The 26,535-nt window shown below is 42.2% G+C and overlaps 1 protein-coding gene across 2 annotated transcripts in view; it reads left to right on the top strand.

Annotated features, from left to right (window-relative positions):
* Positions 1 to 24,961, top strand: part of ALCAM (activated leukocyte cell adhesion molecule) — a 124,603-nt gene extending 99,642 nt beyond the window's left edge. The window contains exons 7-16 of one of the 2 annotated variants that reach the window (XM_080376020.1): positions 1,212 to 1,339; positions 3,073 to 3,202; positions 9,651 to 9,763; positions 10,645 to 10,780; positions 10,856 to 10,993; positions 12,468 to 12,596; positions 13,295 to 13,333; positions 13,644 to 13,761; positions 20,713 to 20,827; positions 22,597 to 24,961. In XM_080376020.1, the coding sequence (XP_080232146.1) occupies positions 1,212 to 1,339; positions 3,073 to 3,202; positions 9,651 to 9,763; positions 10,645 to 10,780; positions 10,856 to 10,993; positions 12,468 to 12,596; positions 13,295 to 13,333; positions 13,644 to 13,761; positions 20,713 to 20,800 (1,019 nt within the window). In that variant the 3' untranslated portion in view covers positions 20,801 to 20,827; positions 22,597 to 24,961. Of the gene's footprint in view, positions 1 to 1,211; positions 1,340 to 3,072; positions 3,203 to 9,650; positions 9,764 to 10,644; positions 10,781 to 10,855; positions 10,994 to 12,463; positions 12,597 to 13,294; positions 13,334 to 13,643; positions 13,762 to 20,712; positions 20,828 to 22,596 lie in introns of both variants that reach the window. The other variant, XM_080376019.1, reaches the window with a different exon arrangement.
* The last annotated feature ends 1,574 nt before the right edge of the window (positions 24,962 to 26,535 follow it).

The raw sequence follows: 26,535 nt of genomic DNA, 5'->3' as shown, positions 1-26,535 counted from the left end.
CATCCGTGGCATCCCACACCAGCAGCGATGCTGGGCTTCCATTTCCTAGGCCAGCAAAGCTGTGCTTCAGCTCTGAAGCTACGGAGATGGGAGCTGTTTGGAGGTGGGAGGGAGCCGAGGCTGGTGCATCTGAGGAGGGAGGAGGGGGCTCGTTGAAGCCCAGCACCCCTCCTCCAACAAGGAGGAGCGAGGTGCTGTGATAGGGCTCTCAGGCACTGAGAGGCCACAGCAGAACGCAGCTCCTGTGATTGAGAAATCTTGTAGCAGAAGACAGAGATGATGAATGCCTTGAGGGCTGGAAGGGCTGTAGAGCACACGCTTCGCTAAACACACAAAATCAACTGTCGGGCAAGGGTTTCTCTGCCGTGTAGATTTTTTTAGTGTCTAATAAGGTGCACTGTACTGTGTCTTAATGCAAGACTGGCATCTTTGATGGAATTTTATTTATTCATTGAAATTAAAACAGTGAGAGTTATCTGCCCATATTATTTCCTTTAATTTTGTTCATTTCACTTTGTTTTTGAAAAATTATATTTAGGCTTCTACTTAGAAAGAATAGCATCTATTAAAGTACACTCTGTCTTCGCCTTAAAAAAAATCACCAAAGTAAAATATAAGTTATAGTTCAACTTCACTGAACATGACAGAAGTATGTTACATTTACAGTTCTGTTGACTATGTTAAGGGTCCCATTATGTTCACCAAATTCATCTTTCTGAAAGCCTGTAGTGATCAGCATATAGAATAGGCTGAACGTAGTCGCTTAGTTCGTATTTCTTTCTTTTTAATGCAAGGCGGCTATTATCTAGTACTAATGCGAAGCGTTGACAGCTTCAGTTATTTTTCTGATTGCTGCAGTCCTCCAAACAGTGAGCTTTGCAGAGGACAAGTTAATCCGTCATAATGAAATCGCACCATGAAACTCTTCATACTGATCAGGTTGGGTTTTTTTAAGCACATGACGTGGTTGTACTCATTGCTGTTTCAGCTACAGGTATTTTGGTGAAGAAGAATGAATTTTATACCATATGGATTCTTTGCACTTCATAAGTGTGATTAACTTCAGTTCTTTTATTAAAAGATCTGCGCATGCAAATACCTTCACCTGCTTGATGATAACATCACATGCTCTTCAGCCATGCATACATATGCATAGTGTTACTGTGTGGGGTTTTGGCAGAAGCTATTGAACGTATACGTTATTTTCACAGATCCAACAGAGAAGGTGACCATTCAAGTGCTGCCACAAAGCAGTACCATTAAAGAAGGCGATAACATCACTCTGAAGTGCTTGGGGAACGGCAACCCTCCTCCACAGGAGTTCCTGTTCTACATTCCGGTAAGGCCTGCCTTGCTGTCACTGCACGGTGAAATATTCTGTATCATCCCTTCCCGCAGACATTGCTACATGTCAGTGTAGCCGTGATTTTGTAACAGATGAAGGAAGTGATTCGATGCGACTAAACCTGAGGGCAGGCATCAGCCATCATGTCAGACTCTGAGGGCACCTCACCTGAGCTGGCAAAATGTTTTGATAAAGAAACTCTTCTTTCCCCCACCCCACCTCAAGTTTTCTGGGGTTAGGACCTACTAAAAATTGCCAGCTTTCATTTCCCGTCATCAGATATTTTGATAGGAAGCAGTTTTGACTAAACCAGTTTAGCGTCTTGAATAAAACCATCTCATATGTTGTCGTAAGAGTCAAAGATCTAGCAGTGAAAGTACAGGAAATTAATGCAGCCATTTTCTTGACTTCACAGATGAAACATTTTGTGCAATTTCTTTTCTTTAGTTAATTAATTGTTTAATGGCATAACAAACACAAAAAAGAACAAGTGTGACAGCACAGGAGAAAGCGTAGAACAAATCTGTCAAACGCATAGGATGCAGATTAAGAAAAATAAAGTCTTGGGTACCATTAATCTTCTTAGTATTGGTCAAATCCACAGACAGATGTGGCTTTATAGTCTAAGATTCCCAGTCCTGCTTGTCTCTTCTACATCATATCCCATTTTTTTTGTTCCTGCTGCAGTAGTGAGCAGAGCTGATCTTGAGAGAGGCCAAAAGCAGTGGCATGCTTTCAGTTATTTCAAAAACTGCATGTTGCCCTTTGAACGTAATCCTCATCTGCTTTGGGTGACTCCTGGCATGTCTCAATTGCTGAAGAAGCAGCCAGAGAAACTGGGAGCTGAAGTCCTCTTATCTCGGAACAGCCGTTTAGATTCAGCAAGTCATCCTAGGAACGCACTAGATGCCAGGGAAAAAGTCTGTGGTGTCTGTCCCCGCTCCCCTATCACAGCGAGCCAGCTAAACACCCGGGTTTGTCTTATCTCCAGTCTCCCTGCTTCCTGATACTGGTCCTTTCTCTCAAGGAGTGCTGGAATTAGTGATTTCTTTGCAAGGCTCATCAACCTCTTGCTGGATTCAGAGATACCAGTTAGGGTTTCCTTCTGTGCTTGCTTCAATGCTGATCTAAGTGAGTTGGTTGTAACCCCGGGGAAACTGGGGAACTGGGCAGCCAGAAAGCAATGCTGGGTGGCTAATTCAACACACCAGTTTCCATGGATAACTGTGTATAAGATAGCCTATACCCTAACAGGCTCCATACCATGCTGTGGACAGAGCAAGGTTTGCTGGTGCTGTTCAGAGGTGTGTAGTGCAGCACACGTCATGTCATGGTTGTTCCTAAACGGAATGCATCGTTCCAGATGCAGATTCAGAAACAAGATTTGTTTTGCTGCAACACTCTTACTTGTAGACTGTTTCAGTCTTTTGTTTTCTCCCTTTTTCTTTTTCTGCTAAACTTTCAAATTTTGATTTTTAGTATCTGCTTCAAACAAGTGAGTCATTCAGTTAAAGGAGTAATTGTAGGTAGTTTTAAAACTATGGTGTTAAGCAGAAAATAAATCTTAGTGCTATTAATAGGTAATTACACTTAGGCGATGCTGTGTCTATACTTATTTTGGAGTATTTTACCATCCTTATAATAATTTTTTTTAAAAAAAAGTCTCATCAAAAACTAATGTTTTCAGCAGGCCCGTATACAATAAATGTTTTGTTTTCCATCCCCAGGGAGAAACAGAAGGTATTAGAAGCTCAGATACCTATGTAATGACAGATGTGAGGCGAAATGCGACGGGGGAATACAAGTGCTCTCTGACTGACAAAAGCATGATGGACTCGACCACCATCACCGTGCACTGTGAGTCACTGCATTTTGCACTGCTGGTTAAGGTACAAGCCTGGCTTGGACGCTCTGGGATGGTCCCTCTCTGCCTCACTTGGGCAGATCGGTCCAGTCAACCTATGGCAGAATGGGGCGGTGGGGTTGGTTTGAAGCACTGTTGGGTCATTTTTGGTTTTTCTAACGTATTTCTCTTTGAAAACTTTAACTTTCTCAATTCACTGGCTTAGATAAAGATTCGCTTTATGCAACCTTTGTATAGTATACAATATTATTGCACTGTCGCATACAGTGAAAACTGGTATTTTACGTTTCACTCGTGAACGTATGTGGCAAATTATTCTCCTCCAGCTGTGCCTTAGAACATATTCAAACATGCAAGCTGGGCAACAGTGCTATCACTGAAGGTCATTCTTCACAGTCAAATTCACATTAGTCTAATATCCTTTCATCTTATCTCAGCAAGGTTGATGTGTACGGAGCCTAGGGAAGAGCCTTAGGGATTCCTTATGTCCACATCAGAGGGGTTGCTCCTTTTAACTTCACCCAGAATCACGAGAGCTGCAGAGTGCACTGAAGTGGGTTTAGCTGGATACCAGGAGTATTTACTCACACTTTTATCAGCAACACTTTAAAATCAGCCATTGAATTGGTTGAACCATTGAAGCAATGGCTGCTTTTCAGTGGTTGCTTTTAACGTCTTTATGTGAGAAGACAAGAGCAGAAACTCTTTCGGACTTCGCTGTACCACCGCAGGCTGCGAAAGGGGACTCAGGCCAGTGGGATCAGCTTTCCCCTAAAAGCACCGATGGTCCCTAGTCTTCCGAGTAGCATAAATACCCTTAAGAGTTTACACATTCAGAGGGACATGGTGGATAATGAAATTTAAAGGCTTGCACAGGAGTTATACTGCACATGAAAAGAGACTTCGTGTTTGTATGCTTGGTTTTGATAATATTTTTTTTTCTTGGAAAGGGTACAATGCATGCAGAATATACCTGTACACGAATAATTACACTATCCCATTTAATGAATAATTTTCATTTAATAAGTTCATTTGCTGTTTTCCTGCCCGTCCCTTCTCTTTGCCAAGATTAGGGTATGTAAGATCTGAAGAGAGCTCTGTGCTGCTGCCACTAGCTGCCCAGTATCAAAGGTAGCTTGCTGGTAGAATGCTGTGGTATAACTGACCCTTTTATTTTGCTCCAAGTGGATTGCATGTCTCTTGTACTTCCATAAATAGTTACTCTAAAGAATGGCTTCCTCAGCTCCAAGTTATTTGTAACAACCAGTTTTCCTTTCTTTGCTATTTTGTCTGCATGTGAGAAGAGCTTTACTACACAAGAGAAGCATGTGTTTTCTTGACAGAAGGCTTTCCAGGGTTGGCGGCTGGTGCACCTACTCAGAACTCATAGGTACAATCTAGTACCTTGCTGCTTTGCTTCCCTTGGGGTTCACATTGCTTTGGTTTGTTTCTCTTACACCCCACCTCCGTCTGCGATAAAGCCTTTGCCCGAGTGAGGCGCGGTGGCCGGGAGCAGTTCTGAAATGCCCGGGCCATGCCCTGGCTTTTTAGCTACTTTGATGCCTTGCCTTATGCTGGGCTAAAGCATTTCTGTAATGTGTTTTCTTGTGAGGACTCCTCTCAAAAAGTTATAAAACTCACAGATGCTTTATAATGTCCTTTTTCATCTCTCAATTGCTAACTTTATATTAATTTTCCAGCATAACTCAGTAATTTTTAGTGCTTTCTCCTTCTCGTGTACTTTATATTTTTGGGGGTTTTTATGCCTCCATGATGTTTTTTGTCCTTCAAATATTTATTGATGCCTATCAAATCCTATTTTTACCTCCCTCTTATTTTTATTGCTTACCTTTTCACATACGGATGAACATTCCTGTCTATGCTGTTACACTGAAGAAGCCTTCATTCTGAGTCAGGGCTTTTCGCTTCTTGACATCTGGTCTTGGAACTTTAGCTCTTGGCTTTTTATTATTTTCATTTAAAAAAAAACCAAACCAAACCAAACAACCACAAAAACACAACAAGAAACAGGCAATATAATAATTTTAGTTTAAATTTGTGAAACTATTTAATTTACATTTCAACTGTAGTGCTTTTTTTCCCAAACAGATTTTATTGAGCATTATAATTACACTGGTTCCTTTCAGTGTCTAGGTAGGGAAAGCTTCTTGATGGTATGAAAATTCATTAGCACATTATAGCACACATTATAGCCCTTAAATATATTTGCAACAAAGTACTCTGGCTCAAGACCAAGCTCTTTTTTTTTTTTTTTTTGTTTTTGAGATGAATGTAAATTATGAGAGTGTCAGAGAGCTGGAAGTTGACATTAAAGCATCCAAGTTACCCATAATGTTTAGGGAAATGATTTGTAAAGCAAGTTGAGGGGGAAGGAGAGAGGCGCCCCGTTCCCTGCCGGGCACCAGGGAGAAGCGGAGCCCTGGCCCCTCAGGGCAGCTCCAGCTCCAGCTCCGTGCGCAGGGTCCCGGCTGGAAGCGGCAGAACCGAGTGCTCACGGCGGGCGTGATCTGCCCCTCGACAGCAGGAGAGACCCAACACGATTTGTGTCGTGGCTATGGGGGGTTTTTTCACTAGGTTGTTAATTTTCTGCCAGCACTGTTCCTTGAGTGAGCTGGCTGAGGACCAGATGAGCAAGGATCAGGGCCAGGAAGGAAAAGCGAGTGAGCCGGAGCAAAACCTTGTTTACACGCGCTTAAACTGCTGGAGAAGCACACCCTGAGCGAGGCAAGGAGAGCGACTGGCAGTGGAGGACGGGCGCTGCTTCCCTCAGCTAGGAAGGAGCAGGCGGCTGGTTCAGCCCACGTCCCCTTTCCTTTGTCCCTTGCTAAAATTATTTCCGCATGTAAAACCCAGCGTGGAGTAGGGCTGTGGCACTTCCTCTTGGTGATGCTTTCTTTTCTGCTAAAACATGGTTTCTGGGGAGATAGGTTTGCAAACTTCCAGTGAATTAAAGGTTTTAGAAGTTTAGCATTTTATGTGTTTAGGGTTTTTTTTTTGTAGCCTTTCCTTGTGCTACAGACTCATTGCAAATACGGGGAAAATCACCTTTTGAATGTTGCATAGAAAAAATAATCTATTCTCATTATACCAGGAGAAGTTTCTGATTTTCTGCCAGTATCTTTAGGCAGTTCAGACTACAGGCAGGTGCTGTGCATAGTTCTCCCAGTTGTAGCCCAGTATTCCATTGGAGGCCTCCTTGAAATGCCAAGAGCCTGTCCTTGTATGTGCAATAGGGTTTCAAAATGGAAACCTTTGCTCAAGTCTTCCCCACATTAATTCCATACCTTTCTCACATGATGTGGTAATACATGCAGAACGCACTCTTTGTCTCTTCCCTGTGCTACTTGGTATGCAAAGACAGCACTGAAATCAATGCAAGGCTTCAAGTGAGACCACATGAAGAGCTAGCACATATTGAAAATGGTGCCTGATGAAAAGTTTGTTTATGAAGATCATTTCAAAGCCAAACAGGAAATGTGTGGGAAATTCTTGCAACAAAATTTTTCTTTCAATGGCAAGGAAAATTAATTCTGACAGTTTTCCGTATGCAGGAAATATTTTCTCCTTATACTTCTGTACCAAGAAGAAATTATTTACTAACGGAGCATATAAGTCAAGAGGTAAAAGTAGCTACATCGCATTTCTTTGTGGACACTACAGATAAACTGGCAGAATATGAATCCCAATCAAATTGCTCTATGTAAAGTTCCTAGAGGGGATGCCATGTTAAGCAGCAGCTTAATTTGGTACTTGCTTTATAAATCACCTTGCAAATACTGCTCTGAGCTGTGCAGTTCATCTCGCATACTGTAAATATTCCTGAAGTTCTGTAACAACCCGGACCGCAGTGTGAGAGGGATCAGCCTCAGTGACACCACGGCAAGGGGAGGGGGGCACAGGCGTGCTGCCCTGGAGGCAGGCTGGGCTGGAGCATCGCTCTGGGCTCAGTGTCAGTCTTGACCGAGATGAAGGCCAAAAATTTATTGAGTTTCTGCTTCCTGGGGCGTATGTGAGAGGAATCCCTCCTGTAGGGTCTTTGGTGATTTCTGGGGTCTGAGGTGCAATCTTGCTTCAGAGAACAACAATTTTAAGTAGATGATGCAGGAAGGTCACCCTGAGGAAAAAAATAAAATAAAATCTTAGCTTCTTCTTCAACCACCTTTCTGCCTTGGTAGGATTGTGCTCTAGAGTAACAGAGCAAGAAGAAACATCCCATACACCATCTGAATCTGTATAACGTGGTTTAACCCCAGCCGGCAGCTCAGCCCCCCCAGCCGCTCGCTCACCCTGGGTGGGATGGGGAGAGAATGGGAAGGGTAAATGAGAAAACTCGTGGGCTGGGATAAGGACAGTTCAACGGGCAAAGCCAAAGCGGCGTGCCCAAGCAGAGCCACCCGAGGAATCCCTTCCCCCTGCCACGGCAGGCAGGGGCTCAGCCCCCCCAGGGCAGCAGGGCTCAGCACGCAGGACGGGGCTGGGGAAGGCAAACGCCATCGCTCCCGGCGTGTCCCCCCTGCCTCCTGCTTCCCCAGCTTTATGTGCTGAGCGTGGTGTTACATGGTCTGGGGCATCCCCTTGGGCAGCGGGGGGCAGCTGTCCCGGCCGTGCCCCCCAGCCCTTGTGCCCCCCGGCCGGCTCGCTGCTGGCCTGATCAGCAATTATGAAAACATCCCTGACTTACCCACACTGTTTCCAGCACAAATCTAAAACATAGCCCTGTACCAGCTACTGTGAAAAAAAATTAATTCTACCCCAGCCAAAACCAGCATGATACAAATGCTCACTGGTTGAGTCTTCTGTTTCTTTTTTTTTCTTTTTGTTTTTCTTTCTTTTTTTTTTAAGCAATGGTAAAATCTGGAGAACCTTGTTAGTTTGGTTGCATTTTCGACTTTGGGGAGGCAGGGGAAGAAATCCCTGTAGGCATACAGAAACAAAATGCCATTTTATCTCTTTGGTAAGAACTTTGCTTTACGCGTGCAGAGATGAAATTACAGTCCATGTGAGCTCTGGGACGAGGCATTAGGCTTGTACCACAGATAATAGTGCAGGCTAACAGTACAGGATGGACCCCAGTAGCTCCCTGGGTTCTGCCTTTAATTACAACGGTGTTCCCAGGGCAACCACTGAATGCAGCCGGGAGCCGAGTTCCCTGTTTTGTTAAGGAAGACTCACACTTTGCCCTGTCCTCTACTGACTGTGGCTTTCCCTCAAGCTTTTTTTAAACACTGCTAAAAAGCTGAAAGGATGTTTTACAGTACTTTCCGAGCAAGTACTATATTTGTGATGAAATGATGTGCACTTGCTGTTTGAAAGCGTGTGCATGGGTGCATCTGGGGTAGGCATTCGACCAGGCAACTTGGCGTACAAGCAAGGCGCTCAGAGGGGAAGCAAAAGAGAGGTTTAACTTGGCAAACTGCTTCTTTCTCAGTGTAGGATCTTTTTTTTCTTCTTTTTAAAAAAAAAAAAAAAAAAAAGAAATCACTAGCCTGCCAAATCTATATAGTTACAAAATCTAGAGCAGTGTTTCCTGATCTTTCTGTTAGCGGCTGTCACCCTGCCTGGTGTCAAACGCAGCCATCGCGGACTGCAATTCCCCTGGAGCCAAAACAGGTCAGGCAAAGCCTGGACTCCGAGTTACACAAAAATGGCTTTTGAAGTTACGAATGAAAAAAATAAATCAAAGGGCCTCATGTGTGGCCCCTCCAACCCTACAATTCAGACTTCTCACCCCTTCAGTCAGTATCATGCCTGTAATTGAGATATCTATATCTATATATAAAATTTTGTTTATTTATTTATTTATTTATTTGAGAGATATATATGATTTATTTAATATATATAATACACACCCTGTATTTGACTGTCCTTATCCTCTTTAGATGCTGGGGTTAAACATCAACTTGTTTTATCAGATTCTAAGAGTTACCCCTTGTCCTCCTGTCCGCTTCTCCACACATGCATTTCAGGTTAATCTGTCCCCCCCGCACAAGCCCTCCCCTGCAGATACAGTTCTGCCTGGCCCGTAGCGAGCTGCCACCGTAGCAGCCTGTGCTTCCCCCTGCAAGATGCACAAAGATGCACATGGTGCTACATGAAGGTCTCCTGTGGCTTCTTGTACCTCCTCTATCCTTCTTTCCGCAATGCAAGGTGAAAAAAAAATTACCCATTTGCCTCGTGGTTTGTGAGTTTGTGCTTTTCCTTTTAGCCTAGAATTACAGCAAAAACGTTGATGTTCTGCAGTGCCTGTTGTAGAATAATTCTCTCTTCTCCCTTACTTGTGAAATCGACTTACATTTTAATGAAGAAATGGTATCTTGAATTTAATGACTGCAATTAGTCACATTTTCTTTCCTCGGTAAGCCTTTGAAATGGGCCAGGCTTTCTGAGATTAACTTTTGACAAATGTTCTTTCTATCCCAGATTTGGATTTGCAGCTTACTCCTAGTGGAGAAGTCACAAAACAGATCGGAGAGGCCCTGCCTGTATCGTGCACGATTTCTTCTAGTAGAAATGCAACTGTGTTTTGGATAAAGGTTGGTAATTCATCTACTTCACACTTCATCTGAGTGTTCGCCTCTGCTTATTACTGCTGCTGCCTCACTGCTTAGGAAAGGATGAAGTCCTTCGATGGGCTTTTTACAGAATATTGTTAAAATGCATTTAGCCCGTGGCTAAAATGAGAGCTACTGACTCCAGCTGATGACTGAAAATCAGTTACTGTAATTACCGACTCAGTTGTTCAAAGGGAGAGAAGTAATGCCTAGTGTAACACAAATAAAACTTTTGAAAAGGTCTGTACCAGGCCCTTTGGGACTCAGGTCCCTCTGAGAAGGAAAGCCGCTTTGGAGGAATTCGGATCCCTGAGATGTTTTCTCAGAGGCAAGCTTGGTCTTGGGTCCCATAAACATAATAAAAGGGCAAGGCAGGCTGAGCGATCAGGTATTAGCAATCGGTGTTCAGTGGCTGGTGGCGAAGGTAGCTATCATAGATGGTGGGTTTCAATTAATGAAAAATAGCGATACCTGATGGGCATTCAGTAGCATATGTTGATCTCAAAAGCGTGTCCTAGAGAACAAGTTGTGTCTCAAGCAGTTTGTACCATCAGGGGTTTTGGCCAGCCTACTATAAAATCTCAGAACTAATAACTGCTCCCATCCATGTCCTTGATCTGCCAGCGATGTTGTTCGAGAAGAAGGGAGGTGGCTTTTATAAATCTCCGGTAGTTCCCACTTCTCACGCCGTTACATTGCAGTCAGCTACTCCAATGTAGTTACTAAGGAGGGAACACTTTAAGAATTAGGCTTTAATCTACCCAAGCACATGAAAAATTATGTTGATAGCAGTCATGTTTGTAATTTAGCAGTTAATGTATTCTGAGTTAGGATTCACAGGCGTTAACTCCTTACTTTATCAGGACAATACCAGAATGCAAACAAGTCCATCATTTTCAAGCCTTCAGTATCAAGATGCTGGAAACTACATCTGCGAAACTACTCTACAGGAGGTTGAAGGGTTAAAGAAAAGAAAGACACTTAAACTTATTGTGGAAGGTAAGGGAGCAGATAGCTATGATTATTAATTGTCCTTTTCAAACAAAATGGTTAACACTAATATTGTTCTTGTAGGAAAACCTCAAATCAAAATGACAAAGAAAACCAACACAAATAAAATGTCTAAAACAATTATCTGCCATGTGGAAGGTTTCCCCAAACCAGCAGTGCAATGGACAGTTACCGGCACTGGAAGCATCATAAATAAAGCAAGTATCTATCTCACTCCTTTATTCACCAAAAGATAGTGCATAGGAGGCACAATTTAAAATCAAGAAACGTTTTCCAGGTAGTGAGACTGAAGAAACTAAGCCTTTTCATTTACCTAAGCGAAGGTTAAGTGGTAGCTGATGCTACATAGTACTCACATGGATGATTTCTGATGATAAAGGTCTTTTCAATAGAGCAGGGGAAGGCACAGAACACCCTGGCTACGAGCCGAAGCTGGAAGGAAAAAGCAAAGTTTACAAATGAAATACGCATTTTTAAGCTAAGGCACTTAGTCATCTTATCTGGGTAATATGGTGATTTTCCCATTGCATAAAGAATTTACAAATAATGATTTAACTATAGAACCTGCATTAGAAAGCAAATGGGTACTTGATGGAGGCATTAACTGGGTGAAATGTAATGAAATGTGGCAAGTACAAGACAGAAAATACAGACAATGCAGTTCCTTATGGGCTTCGCAGTTTTCATCCTAATTTTTACAGTTGTTTTTGTATGGTTATACCTGTCGTTTCTCACTGGCAACAGTAGCATAATGCAGTCATCCTAGGGGAGAAATGAGGAGTACCCATATGCAGCAGGAAAAATATCTGGAAAATAAACAAACTGCAGTATTTTCATATTGATTACCAAATCACATGCAAGGCATTGCCACGTTTTGCCTTGGCAGGAAAAATAAATGAGACATACATACAGTCAGAGACTGGAAGTACAATGCACAGTGCTCCTGTAGATTTCATTACTCCATTCGGTTTTGCTTTAAGCCTACAGAAATTACGTATAGCTGTCAAAATTTGTCTTATTTACTCCAAGCTATAGCGCAGGAATTGTCTTGAAGCTATATAAATGATTGAAAATAATTTTCTCTGGGCATTGTATTAATCTAAGAATGATGTACAGCAAACGTAAGGAACACCTTCACATCACTATTTTTGCAGTGCAGGTGCTGCAGGTACTAAATACAAGCAGTTTGGCAAAATAACACGTAGTGTGGAAACAGCTTGGAAAAGCTAGAAAGTGGAAAACTTCCAGTGATTGTTTTTCTTACAAAGACATAAATGAAAAACAGCAAGATGGAAAAAAATGAGACCGTAGGAGTTTCGATTTGGGCTTTTTCTTTAAGAATTTGGTCACTTGGAATATTTTTGAAATAGTAGAAAGAAACAGAAGCAAATACAGCATGTGGGTGACTTTCTTAAAAATGCCTCTTTGTCAGTGGTCTGACAGTGCACACTGTACAAAATGTAGCTGTAACTGGATGCCTTGGCCGAAGTGTTTTCTTTCAAATGACCATTTAATAAAATAATGCATTATTTCTATTGCTATTGTTTGGATACCTGAAATATTGGTTGAAAGTTATTTCCCTCTGAGCAGTTTCAGTGCGTAATATGGGTGATGCATGTATTGTTCTTTGCATTTTTCAAGGAGACTAATACTCATTTTTTACCTTTTCAGACAGAGGAGACGAAATATGTTAATGGGAAATTTTCCAGTAAAATTGTAATTGCTCCTGAGGAAAATGTGACTTTAACTTGCATTGCAGAAAATCAGCTAGAAAGGACTGTGACCTCCCTGAATGTCTCTGCTAGTGAGTGCCTTCTAAAGCCCATTTTCTTAAAAGTTATAGTCTTATATAAAGTATCCACACTTCACACTCGTATGAAGAGTAGTCTGCATAGTAACGTTGATACTAAGATATTTAACCTTTTTTTGTCTTAAGTTAAGCAACTGTAAATCCATTCTGGATCAGAATACATAAAATTTATTTATAGCTTTCTGGGTGATGTCACTTAGTCTTCATGGCTTTCTTGGTTAGCTAGCTCATGTATGCTTTATATTGTTTATAGAAGTAAATAATATTACAGAATAACGTTATGGCATAATAGTACAAAACCATTGCAAAATAATACATTCTTTACGAGGCAAAAGTCTTTATTTATTACTAAGTTAACATCATCTTTCAGCCTCAAGATTCCCATTGATTATCACTGGTAGGACTTGTCTCAGGACAGAAATGAGCCATACTGGGCTTTAATCGGGTGTCACTTTTCAATGATGAAAGGTGGTGAGAAACTACAATTTGTGGAAGGGTAGCACAGGAATACTCAGTCAGAAACATTTCTGAGAGTATTATTACAGGCTTTGAATAGGAACCTTCAACTGGATATATTATAGTTACAAAGGAAAGACTTCTGCTTAAAGATAAGGTTAATTGCCTTGTTGCGATTAAAGGTGATGTTCAGGTATAACACATTTTGTCTTTAATTTTAACGTTTTTCATTTCAGTAAGTATTCCAGAATACGATGAGCCAGAGGATAGAAATGGTATGTATGGTTTTCTGTCTCCATAACCCTTGCTGTTGATTGTCTCAGTTCAAGACCTGTGTAGTGTCACTGAACAATTTCCACAGTCCCTCAAAGCGGGACTTAATTTGAAGTAGCTGGTGCCACGATTGAGTAAGAATGTGATCTTCTTGAAGCTTTAAATGTGTTTTTAAGGACAATGCCTCCTTTTTATTTTTTAAAAATTTTGACTTTCTGACTCTTTTCTTGTTTCTGATAGAAATTTTTTAGAAATGGTTTAATGCTTTACTTTATCATAGGTCACCTCATTAACTTTTCTTCTTTGCTCCAGATGACAATAGCGAAAAGGTTAATGACCAGGCAAAGCTAATAGTGGGGATTGTGGTTGGTCTTCTGCTGGCTGCTCTGGTTGCAGGCGTGGTCTACTGGCTCTATGTGAAGAAATCAAAGTAAGCATTTATGTAAAACTTGACACTAAATGGAAAAAATATTAATAATAAGCAGAAATGTATGTTCACCTGTTTTTCTTCATGCAGCATTCCCGTAGTTTGAGTGGGGAAAGGTTGTTGCAGTAGGGGCATTTGATAGAGAAAGGAAACTTGGTACCTCTGGTGGGCTTGTCCTCATGCTTAACAGGACATATCTCCTGGAGGTGGGCTTCCAAGGCTTCATAGATCATCACCTGTCATGAGGTTCTCCTCCCTGACAGCTAAGCCTGTGCTGATTCTTGCATTTAAATATAGCACCTGCTACTTCATTGTGGGGCGTTAGGTCTGTGTGGCTTTACTAGAAACTGCCTTCGTTTAGGGTAGCTCGTGTGCTGTAAACATGGAATAAATTGCAGAATAAGTCAACTATCTCAGGGAGAAGAGAGATCCTTAATTCATTTGTTCATACATGCTTTGAGATCTCTGAAGTGAAATTGGTAAAGGTAGACCTGGGCTGCTGCAAACCCTAGGAGCTATCATCCCGATCGGTATGTTTTAGCCACGCCAGTGAGAGCTGCTTGCTTTCAAGTTTCTTTATTGTCACACAGGCTCACTTTAGAAAAGAAACTGGATGATCTCAAAAAGAAAGCATGATTTCCCATCCTTTTAAAGGTGTCCATGACTGTATGCCATGTGGCCTTATCCTCACACATTTGTCTCCAGGGAGAACTGAGGGCAGGCTTCTCTCTTAGGGGTTCCTTACAGCTGCTTCGTGACAGGGAAGATTAAGGTAGTCACACGTAACATGCACAAATCAATACAGGTACAGAAGCAATCTTAAAGTTCAGTTGTTCTTTCTGTGACCTTTCATTAAAATTAGATCAAATGAGACTAAAATATACCAGTGGGATTTTACTACGAACAAACGCGTTTCATTGATGTGAAAGTACAACAAGGAATCCTCCATCTGTTTCAAAATACTCTTTTTGGGTAATACATAAGGATTTTACTACAGCCATAACTGAGCAGGTTTTGGAAGTTTTTCAAAGAAAGAATTGCTATAAATTACCCAAGCACAGAATCACATTAAGATATTACGTGGGAAAGAGAAAATACTTTTTGCAAAGCTTATGCTTCTTTTGGTAGAAATTAAAAAGTATTAATAACGTTAAGCTCCTCCCACACTTTGCTACTAGCATAGTAAGTAATGTCTAGAATAATTTTCTTTTGTCTTTCCTTTTTAAATATGAGAATGTGGAATCATGAAACTCATTCATTGGTTTGGGTTTTGGGTTTTTTTGGAAGAGGTGGTTTGGGTATTAGACGGACAGAGAAGGTAACGTATCCTTTCTTGTACCGTTGTGTAGCGTGGGGAGAACTAGCAAGAATCGTAGGATGTAGCATGTCCTTTGCTGAGATGAGTTCATGACTTCAGGTAACTTTTTCAGCTTCAAAGATAGGACAAAGCATATTCTAAACAGGCAACACTTCTTTTCCTCATGCTCAGCCTCTCTTCTACAAGCTTAGAGTAAAAATTAGAGCTAGAATTGATTCACTGGGTTCAAAATGAACAAAATGAAAATAGCCTCCATATTTGACACATGGTGGCTGGTCTCTGAATTGATGCATCATTCCTTGACAATCCTCTATTCTCAGTATATGTATGAGTTGATCCGTTGTTACCCTCCCTGCTGCCTGCATGCCATACTTGCAAGAGCAAGCAGAGCGTCAGTGCCTATTCTGACAAAAGTTTTCATTACAAATTAGAGCCTAGAAATCAAAGTGGACCTTGCAAAAAGGACCTTGCATCTTTAGACACAACCCCTGTCCAATCACAACCCCTCCATCCCCCTACAGGCCACCAGTTAGTAGTTATTTTTTGAACCCACCCTTGAACGGTAACTCACCTCATCTCTATCCCCAAAGTGACGCCAAAGGAAAGTCTGAGAAGGCAGCAGCACAGAGCTTTCCAGGTCTGCCGAGGCAAGAAAATCATTACTTTTTTTTCATTGTTGGTGTTGTGGTTTGTATAATCTTCTATTGTCTTGTCATCCACACTAAGTAGGAATTATACTTGTAGCCTTGGAATATATTCACAGTAAATCACTTACATAGTTATTCACTGCCTCAGCTCCACTTGATGCAAAAGCTGATTATTGCCACATATTCTTTTCACTATGAATATTACCCCATAAATCAGAGACTCATCTGTATTCCACATCCCGCAGCCAGCCCCCTCGAGTAAAGAGTTGTGGCTGCCTACCCCAGCATGCCATTTTTCTCCTTCATCTGAGCAGAAGGCCAAAGACTGGTTTTCTACAGATTTCTCCTTTTTCCAAACAGGGTATTTAAAATTAATTTGCACCGAGCAGAATATAACTTAGCACTTCAGAATCTTCTTAAATTTTTGCTTCAGACCTCAGCTGAGTGATTCTAGGCCACCTGTCTTCAGTAAATCTGTCATATAGGAAATTTTCACCTTGCCAGAAACAGCTGAGAGTACAGCAGAAATTAAAGGTTTAGAAAGAAAACAACGCACCCAGCACCCTTTATCTCCTGTTCTCTAGGCATTGAAGCTTTGTAGGTATATTAGACCTTCATCCCATTTTTTCTCCTTGGGTTTGGAGGCGCATAGATCTCGAGTCACGTGAGGCTAGATCAAGGTTAAAGTGGTTTAAAATGCAGTGAAGGAAAATTTAGCTGGGCAAATGGAGGCGCAGCAGCAGTCTTAAAGATTATTCATACTCAGAGCACACCAAACTCTTGAAATTCTTCTTGGGTCACGGTAATCAAGAATGTTGCTAGTATCTCTGAAACTGAACACTTGAAGCATAACAATTCTGCTTTTCTGATACTTTATGGGAAATAAGCATACAAATCCAAACATGGCAGGCCAGGTATGTGGAACACTTGCTGCATGTTTTGAACAAGACTCAGCATTTGTGTTGGTTTTTGTGCAGTTCCCTTCCAGAGAAAAGGCAAAGTTACAGACATCTCTGAAAGTGTCAGTTCAGGTCCCAGATCTGCTATGGAAGTGGCACAAATTAAAAAATGATCACTCGACTCAATCGTCATTTCTCGATGACTGGAATCTTTTTCTAATATCTCTGCCTTTTTTCCTTCTGATGGATACTTGAGAACAATTGAAGGACGTGGAAGGCAAGATTTGGGTGAATGGAACAAGGCTGCAGATAGTCCATATTTGGATGCATAAAACCATTAGCTCCTAGAAAATCTTCTGCAACAGCGCATTTGAGTGTCTAACGTGCCTTTCAAACGTAATGCAAGCTTTAATGGCATCCACGGCTCAGGCTTCAGCACTCAGAACTGCACTGATGTGTATTTTCTTTCCCATCATTATGGCAAGCTTGGGTAACAAGGGCAATGAGCACTGCAGATTTTCTTCCTTGAACAGTGTTCAAGAGGGTGAGGCCTAGGCTGGTGAGATTAAAAGAAATCAGGAATTAAAGCCCAACAATTTCTGGGTCATCCATGTACAGCTTGTATTTACTGTACAGCAGGCAAAACACTCAGATGGAAAATGGTGTTTTGTATTAAAAACAATGCTACCAACAGTATCACAACTGAATCCATGACAATAACAGCCCCTCAGCACACATGCACATACTCCAAAGAAAACTAAAACCTCACTGGGGCAGTGCTTACAGAGACGTTTTGATTAGGATTCCCTGAGGATAATTATTTTCCTGAAGAGCAAGCATAAATAAATGTAAAATATGAGTCATAATTTTAGCAAGAGTTCAGAATGATCCATGTTTTACAAATGAATTATTATCATAAAAAACCAAAGCAACCAACAGTTGAGGGACAAAAGTAAACTCGTATCCATACAGCCAGCTTCTCCCTCTTCAGAACAAGGTGGCCAGAGCGTGCTAAGGGCCGGCCTTTGTGGAGCTGGAGATAACACTGAAGCGTGTGAGATGGCCTGGGCAAAGTGTGGGCTCTTTAGCCCTTTTGGGCAAATCCTGGGGAATGTCTCTGCCCACTCGGACCACGCTGCCCAGTTGCTCAGATATCATCGAGAAGTCACTCCTGAATTGCAAATAGAGTTAACACACCAAAAAACAGCAATGAACAATTGTTGCTGAGCATTAAGCTGGCAAAGGACCCTTTGTCCTGTGCCTCAAGTCACCTCAGGAAGGAATGGAAATCATGTTCTGAGCTATTTCTCTGCTACAAAGGCCATCCCTGTCAGACGCCGAGGGCTGGTGCCGTGCCAGGGTCGGTGGTTCCCTGGCTGCTGGCAGAGCTCTACCAGCAGGTCACACCGCTGCAGCTCGCTGCGAAACTGCTCTTCTGTCTCTTAATGACACTAGTTAGAGAGCACTAAAATAGGCAGCAGTATGGCTGTGCTGAGGAGGTGGTGAACCTGCCCAGGTATCAGTACTTGGGGAACAAAACAAAACAAAAAAAAAAGCAAAACAAAAAGAAAAATTCCAGCAAGATCACTGAACCACCAGAATTAAGCTGCTGTATTTCAGTCTCAGGCACGGAGAATCTAAATCCATCTGCTTGTCAGACGTGAGGAACGGCTGCTGCTCTCGTTTCGAGCAAGCGATATATACCATCCTCCGAAAGAGCGAGCGCTGGATCGCCTGCCTCCATCAAAGTCACGGTGCTGCCTTTTAAATCTCCCGTTTTCACCCATTCTGGCTTTAGGAAGCCAGAGGTGACATTTAGTGAGGGGAAGAGTTTCACCGAAGGCAGAACTGAAACAGCACACTACAACTGCAGGCTGCTGGCGCCGCAGGGCCTCCTTCGGCCATGGAACTGCCTCAGCCATGGAACAAAGGCCGGCGCTGCTGGTGACAGCGCCCGGCCTGGCGAGCGCCAGCTCACGTGGGACTCAGGCTGCTTGGGGCACTCTAAAACTCTTCGTAAGAGACCAGAAAAGGATCGTGGGGCCATGCCGGTGGTCTGTCAGCCCGCTCTGCTGTCTCCAGAAGCAGGCGTGAGCGGTTACGTGGGGCAGACGTGTGCCGTGCTGCTTTCTCACCTCTGGCTCAGCTAACTGCCCGAGTCCTGGTTCTCTCAGCCTTTCATCTCTTTCCCTACTGCCTCCAATTCTGTAAGACTTATTTATGGAACAGACTCATTACCCACATGATGAGCCAAATGTTGTGCTCTATTTAAACCTATTTTTTATTTTTTTTTTACATTTTTTTATTTTTTAAGGTATTTATTTGTTTGGGGCAGTTGCTTCTTTTTTTTACTAAGATTAAAGAGATTTGCAAAAGGTTATGAAGATCACAGGTCAATCTCTACCAAAGCATTGAATTTTCTTCTTCATTGCATCTCATATCCTTTGCTTCTATGCACATCACGTGTTTCAGGTTTTGATTACCAGAAGAAAAAGAGAAGGTTACTGTACGATAGAAATTTACCCCTCAATACAATCTCAGCATTTTTCAAAATGAAATTTACCTGCTGTAAGCAAGAGATCAGCTCTTTGCCGTTAGTGGGTTTTCAGCAGAGGTGTCGCCCCGTCAGCCACACAGAGGTGACAGAGGCAGTCTAAACCCGACAGTAAATGCAGCTTTGAAGCATTAAAACTTACGAGCCACTCAGGAAATGACCTCCTCTAACACCAGAAGGGGTTTGGAATGGTCCCGTCCAGTGCAATCCATGGGTTCTGGGGCCCATGGTCCCACCCTCAGCCTCCAGCGCAGAGATTCAGCAGGGCTGCAAGGGGCGGCGGGTGCCGTGGCACCCCCTCGGGAGCTCCCCTGACTCAAGGGCTAAGCTGTACTCTCTTACCCGAGCCGCTCAGGGCTGCCTCAGCCCGGGGCAACAGGCGGTGCTCCGCCGCTGCCAGGGCCTTTGCTCAGATGGAGGATGCGCACAGCACAACACTCCACTAGGAAAAATCCAGGTCGGGGGGTTGGGGAGGTACGTACCTGCATGGTGTCAGCGTGACATGTCACACTATCTCGCTAACCTGTGTCCTCGTTGTATTTTGCAAGTCAGCGTCACTGCGGGTCTTTACCCTGAAGCAAGGGTGAGCATATGCATGGATCTGTCACAACAGACGTTCCTTTTCTGTAGGGGAAACAAATTATCCATGGAGAAAACGCGTCTACGATAATCTGCTTTGACACAAGGGATTTACTTTGTCCCACTCAAACACATTTGCCCATTTACATTTTAAAAATTGCGGCCTTCAAAATGTTATCGCAGCGCTGCAGGAATCTTTCACCTTGGCAGACAGCAAGGCTTCTCGCACGTTAAATGAACGGCGTAGTGACTTTATTGTGCTAAGCTAAACTAAGCACTTAACTCATTAATTCATCTCTACTACTTGCATTAAGGTAGACCTACTATTTTAAATGAGGCATACCTCTATTTCCCCACCCTGCGCCCCCCCCCCTCCCCACCCCCCCTCCATTTACACAATTTCTTCTTTACCCAAAGCCTGTCAGTCATAGCCAGCACAAATCTGAAGCAGAGTGGGGTTGGGTTTTTTTTGGTGTTGCCAGAATTTTCATTAATTTCTTTGCATTTAAAGAGCTTCCCTTTGGCACGGGCTCTGAGACTCAATTACTACAAGCACACAAAAGGTTGCCATGTACGTGGAGACACTTTAGCCACACCTGTAGCATTTTAGCATGCCTTAAAGCAAACTCTTGTTTTTGGAAACAAGCTGCACAATTTGTCAAGAAACATCGATCTGCACAACTGGTTTAACCTTACTAGCCCAGAATAATTCCGAATTCCTCAAGAGGTAAATCAAATGTACGTAGCTCTACTGCAATGTGCGCTGCGGTACTCACGCCAGTGGGGGAACTGGTGCTGTTGGCCTGTTCACAGACATATGCAAACCTATTGCTCCACTCCCAACAGGGCTGTAAGGGTTTTCTGTCTTTCTGAGAGGGGAGGAGATGGTTTCGTTAATGTGAGGCCGGAACAAATCGCTGTAGATGTGCAAAAATGACCTTATTTTTTTCATTATAGGACAGCATCAAAACATGTAGACAAAGATCTTGGAAATATAGAAGAAAACAAAAAACTAGAAGAAAACAATCATAAATCTGAAACTTAAGAGAAAATGTGTCAGTCGTCATTCCAGGTGAGTGTTTCATATTGCAGCATGTAACATCCCTTTGTCCACCGCTTCCCTCTGGTGCTGGCAGTGCTAGCCCCGAGTCTGTTGCTCACCTTCCAGGGGGCAGGCAGTGGGATGATTTTGAGAGCTGCAGTATTAGGACAGGCAGGCTCAAGTCCCTGGCCAGTTAAGAATTCATACCTGCGTATGCACGTATTAAAAAAGCCTGACATTTAGACATAACAGCACTTGGCTGTATTTTTATCCATGTACTTGGGGAAATGAAAATACCAATTTGTATAATACATCACTGTGGTGTATGTGTGCATGTATGTATGTATATGAAGAGTACGTTTAGGTGTAGTTTAGAAGGTTTTGAGCTATGACTTGCAATGTTCACACAAACCTTCTTCCCTTACTGAAAGCAACAGTTTCCAAGTCCTTGGTCAGCTTTATTCATCGCTGCATGGAACCTTCCCTAGAATAAAATCATTCTTATACTCAAGATTTCACATACTTACACTATTATTGAATTTATCCTGGAAAGAGACACTGTATATTAAGTTAGTAACCGGTATGAAAGTTTCCCCGACTGATACCTCGTATAAAATACACAGCATCCTAATCACTGGCTGGAGGCAGAAGTCCTGTGAGGCACCAGAGGAGCCGTACAAAGCACCAAGAGCACCACCCGGTGTTCACACAGACTTACACCACTGCCGTGTCTCCCCTTAGCACCTAAAGTAGGGCTGAGTCCATTTCTCTGCCCAACGAAGGCCATTTTACAGCAACGCTGTGGTAGCACAAGAGCATGAAATCCAGCCAACCGTACAGGGGTGTCTTGCGTTGCCCATCAGCTGTTCCTAAAACCGAGAGGAGTGAGCGTTCCACGGAGCTGCGCTGGGGGTTCCTCCGGAGGGAAGCCGCAGGCAGCCCTGACTTTCAGTGATCTCAAATAAATAGCATTGCTACCTACTTGAGGCAGCAGGGGTTTAAGGCGTATAGTGGAATTATGGCATTCCATATTTAGATTAAAAAGTTTCTAATTGAAATAAAGACAGCTGTCCTTATTAATAATTTCAATATGTTGGTGTTGTCTTGAGATTTTGAAGTACAAGGCACCATTTTTGCACTGGATATTCAGAAGTCACTGAATTATTTAGAGGGATAGTATTATATATGAAGAGATGCAGCATTGCTGTATGCCCTTTGATAGCACTATCACTGTTTTACCAGTTTGGAAAAGGCAGTTGGGAATACCAAGATTATACCCTCTGTATGATTTCAAAGTGGAAAATAAGTAAATTTAGATTTTGAAAAAGTTGCAGGGTAAATACCTAGCATTCCTACTCTGATTCTATGGGAAAGTTATGTAACATTTTTGGTTGGGGCTTGTTTTGTGTGGGGTTTTTCCTGGACCTGGTACCTTCTGCAACATTGCAGCATTGGGTTGATTAGATGGAGCTGAAGTTAGCGGGAGGTATTTACGGGCCACAGGAGTTCAAATAACACCGTGTGCCCCCAGTGCAATCTTTTACTCTAATTACTTTATTTCTTCAGGTCAGCAGCTCTACATAAATGAAATGGACATAAATCCATTCCTTACCAGATAAGCTTACTGGGTTTACCGTCAACAATATTGCCACGGCTGTTCTTACGAAAGAAAGCATTCTCACCGTGGCAGGGCAGCACAGAGTACTGTTGGGGTAGCTGCTGGAAGGTTAGACACCAAGTACTTCTGTTGGGCAACATATTTTAAAATGTTTAACTGGCTTTATCTTTCCTGTTTTCAGAGAATACATATAGACCAACTGAAGCATGAACGTGGATTGTATTTAAACATATACAAAGAAGTGACAGCTATTCATGGTTCAAGTATTAAACAGATCATACTACCAAGTTTTCAAAGGATTTTAGACACAATTATCTCAAGCTAAAAAAAAAACAAACACCACCACAAACTAATTTTGGCAACAGCCATGATAATAGGTCACCATGTTGTGTTCTGTTTGAAATATTTTTTTGTAAATGTCTGCACTGAAGATTTCTTTTTGTTTGCCTTTATGTAAATTTTTTACGTAGCTATTTTTATACACTGTAAGGCTTTGTTCTGGGAGTTGTTGTTAATCTGATGTATAGTGTAATGGTTTTATTTCCATTGTTTTTATGACACCCTTTGAGCGGGTACATGTCTAATTCTGATTGTTATCAGTGAAGCCTCTGCTTTGTAGCAAGTACCTAGAGTGTGAGATTGTCTTAAAGGAAAACGTCAAACTCCCTTTTTCCTCCTTTGAAAACACAGTAAAGAGAAAGGGTGACAGCTGTGACAGGAATAAACTAAATTGTTAACAAAAGCGAACATTTTAAAAACCATGCAAAGCGCAACAGCCAGAGAGGGACTCAAGAGTTTCCAGGAAGAAGTCTGGCTATTGAGCAAGGAACACAATGAGAAATTCCTAGCCTACCTGCAGAGGTGGCTGATAATCCTCTTCTTCTAAAGCAAGACACACATTTCATTATCGGCTGTCTTTCATGTTAGAATTAGGATAAGGAACTGGAATTCTGGATTAATTTTAACTCCTTTATGTTATCCGCTGCCTTAAAGTACTGTACCTTTTCTTCATTTCAAAAAGATATCAGTCAGAATTGGAAACTTTTTTTAAAAAGTGGTCATATCAAAGCTGCATTTTTTTTTCCACAAAAATAGAATATATATATATTTTTTGTGTGTTTTTGTTAACTATGCTACAGATATTGAATGCACCTTGAGATAATTTTAGTGTTTTTAACTGGTACCTAATTTATCAAACAGTACATATAATTGTAACAATGAAATGTCTATGTATCTTTAGTTACATTCAAGTTTGTAACTTTATAAACATGTTTTATGCTTGAGGGAATTTTTAGAATGGTACTGATAAGGAAACGTTTTAGGGTAAATGGCCAACAGAAGGTTGTAGTTAGGGGAGAGAAGTTGCATCTTACGCAGAAGGTTAGTTTCGGGAAGAAGGTAGCAGGCGGCTTTGAGGGAGAGGGACGGTAGAGCAAGCAGAACATCAGGTTTCCATTTACAAATATCCAGGGAAAAAGTAAGTTTTTATAGACTGGTAGGCAAAAATAAATAAATAAATAAATAAATAAATAAAAAGAAGAAAAAGATGGACGTTAGGAAATGTATTTTGCCACTTTTGCATTATTTAGGGGGAAGAAAACACTGTTACTTGTAAATTTGTAAAATGTTAAATGTCTGGGCAGTAGTGACTGATGTCTTAATAAAAGCTTCCTGTAGTGCATTGGCATGGATTAAATACATAAGATGTCCTATAAACTCTATGCTGTATAAAATATTCGAGGGAAATCCTGTTACATGCCTCTAAACTTTGATTTGTTACTGGTTTATTTGGCAAAAAGGAAAAAAAATAATTATAATCTTGGTCAATATTTAAACCAAAGTAAAATGGGGGGAAAAAAACCAAAGTAATTTGTTTTGCATGGCTAAGCCATTCTGTTATCTCTGTAAATATTGTGATTTTTTTCTTTTTAGAATTTTGTTAAAAAAATTCTAAAATTTTTAAACACCTGTTTTTCCAAAATAAAACGTGAACACACAAAAGAGTTACTTTATATACAAATATATCTTTTTCTTTTAGTGCGAGAACACTGCCAAGTGATACATGTTTTTAAAAAAAAAAACACAAAAAAAACCCAAACTGCAGTGGGCACGACTGTAAACAGGCAAAGTTGTAACAGAGTCCTGTGTAGGAGCGTGCAAACATCACCTGTCTTTGTTTGTAACACTACAGATAGTTCTTAAATACAGAGAGAAAACCTCCCAGGATCATAAGGGAAAGCATAGGGAAGGGCTGCAAATTTTCATACCACTGTCTGGGGAATACAGGGGAGAGGAGGAGAAACATGAAAAAAAAAAGAAAAAAAAAGAAAGTCCTTCAACTTCCACAGCTACAAAAAAGGAATAAACCCAGCTCCTCGCCTTTTGGGATTCTGCTAGATCTCCTATGCACTTTAAATTGTCAGTCCTAGGAGCTGGCTTTTCCACTGCTCCGAGTTCATGATAGGCACGTTTCAAGAACCAAGAGTGCAAAAGAATTAATGTTTCTATCCATGCCTAAACAACAATAAAACCGAAGTATGTCTTCACTCGCTTGTCTGAAATCTCAGTTTGCAAGAGCATGTGTGAGCAGGAGGGAGGGCACGTACCTACCGCTGGTGCAGCTCCGTGGGGGTGGGCGGAGGGCAGGGGCTGTCTCCTGCGCCGGGGGCTCAGGACCTGGGGAGCACAAGCACTCGGAGCAAAGCACGTGCCCGGCAGGCACATGAAGCCTTCCAGGAGTTCCTCATGCAGGTGTCTCCTCGCGACCTGGTTAACAAAACACCTTGGCAATGAATCTGGGGGGGGGGGGGGGGGCTGTTCAAATCTGACTGTGTATGCCACCCCAGAGCTCAACTGCAGTTTAATACACATGGGAAGAAAACAATAATAAAAAAAAATCATCTCTGCTGACAAATGGGTTAAAAGCCCAGCAAGGCGGAGTAGGAGAGAGCCGATGCTCTCGTTTGAAGGTTGGGAAATACAGTTTGCGGTGTTAGTTCATGGCTGTACAGGAACCTGCCGCCCAGCTCGGAACAAACCGATGCGTTTGCCTGCCTGCTGCAAAGGCATCATCGTGCCCAAATTCCCCCGGCTGCCCAGGCAGCTCTGTAAGTCCCCAGCACCATCACCGAGCGCACAGCTGCGCTGCAGTGGCTGTGAGCCACGACTCACACGTGCACGGAAACACGGTAATGGCCAGGCTTTCTGAAATTAAAAAAAATAAGTTCTTGGGGTCAATACAACAAAAGGCAAAGCACCAGGGGCACTTTGTACTGGTGCTGAGTCCTAGCAAACAGCCTCTGCTCTAGGGCTTTACAGCGCTGCCGGGGTTGGCAGCTGTCAAAGCCCTAACGGTGTGCAGTGCTCAGCAGCCTGCTTGCCAGTAGTACCTACAACCCACACCTGTACGTTACCCATAGCTTGCCAACACCAACCCGGCACTACAGATGGTTTAGGCAGTACGTTACACCTTTTCCTGGACAGAGAGTTTTCGTTCTGTCATGTTCAAAAATGCATATAGAAATAAGTAACTCAAAATTCTATATTGATTATTACTTGAACATGATGAGATATTAACATGAGTTGTATCCATATGGGTACCAGCCCATAGAGACAGGCAAAGAATGAATAAATGTAAATTTGTGGGGTTTTTTTGATATAAATTTCATCAGGGAACATCCGATACTCACCTAATATCCTCAGCTGCTGGCTGTTGCAGTTAAATCTGATTTACTCGTACTACCACATGTAGCTGGATACCTTCCTGTTGACTTCATGTTTAGACAGCCATATGTATGTAATTATCTCAGCTAAGATTAAGCAGTGACATATGAAATGAGATCATGACCTCCTGTGTCAACCCCATCTGTGCTAATGCTTTCCGGGTTTCCTTTTGACAAGCCTGCAGCTCCATCCAGGTGTCTGCTTCCAAGAATTGCCCACTACAGGTTTTTCAAACAGATTTCTCCTCCGGGCAGAAGATGGAGGGGACACAGGAGGTACATAACTTCTAGTTATGTGCTTCTCCCAACCCCTGAAATGCTCCCACACTCTTCAGGAAAAGGGTGGCTTCCGCAGGCTGCCGTAATTCGGGGTTGCAAACCAGCCAACCCACCACCAC

Source organism: Falco punctatus, assembly GCF_963210335.1.
Source record: "Falco punctatus genome assembly, chromosome: 2".
In the NCBI taxonomy this organism is placed as follows: domain Eukaryota; kingdom Metazoa; phylum Chordata; class Aves; order Falconiformes; family Falconidae; genus Falco; species Falco punctatus.
This window is presented reverse-complemented; position numbering and strand designations above follow the sequence as displayed.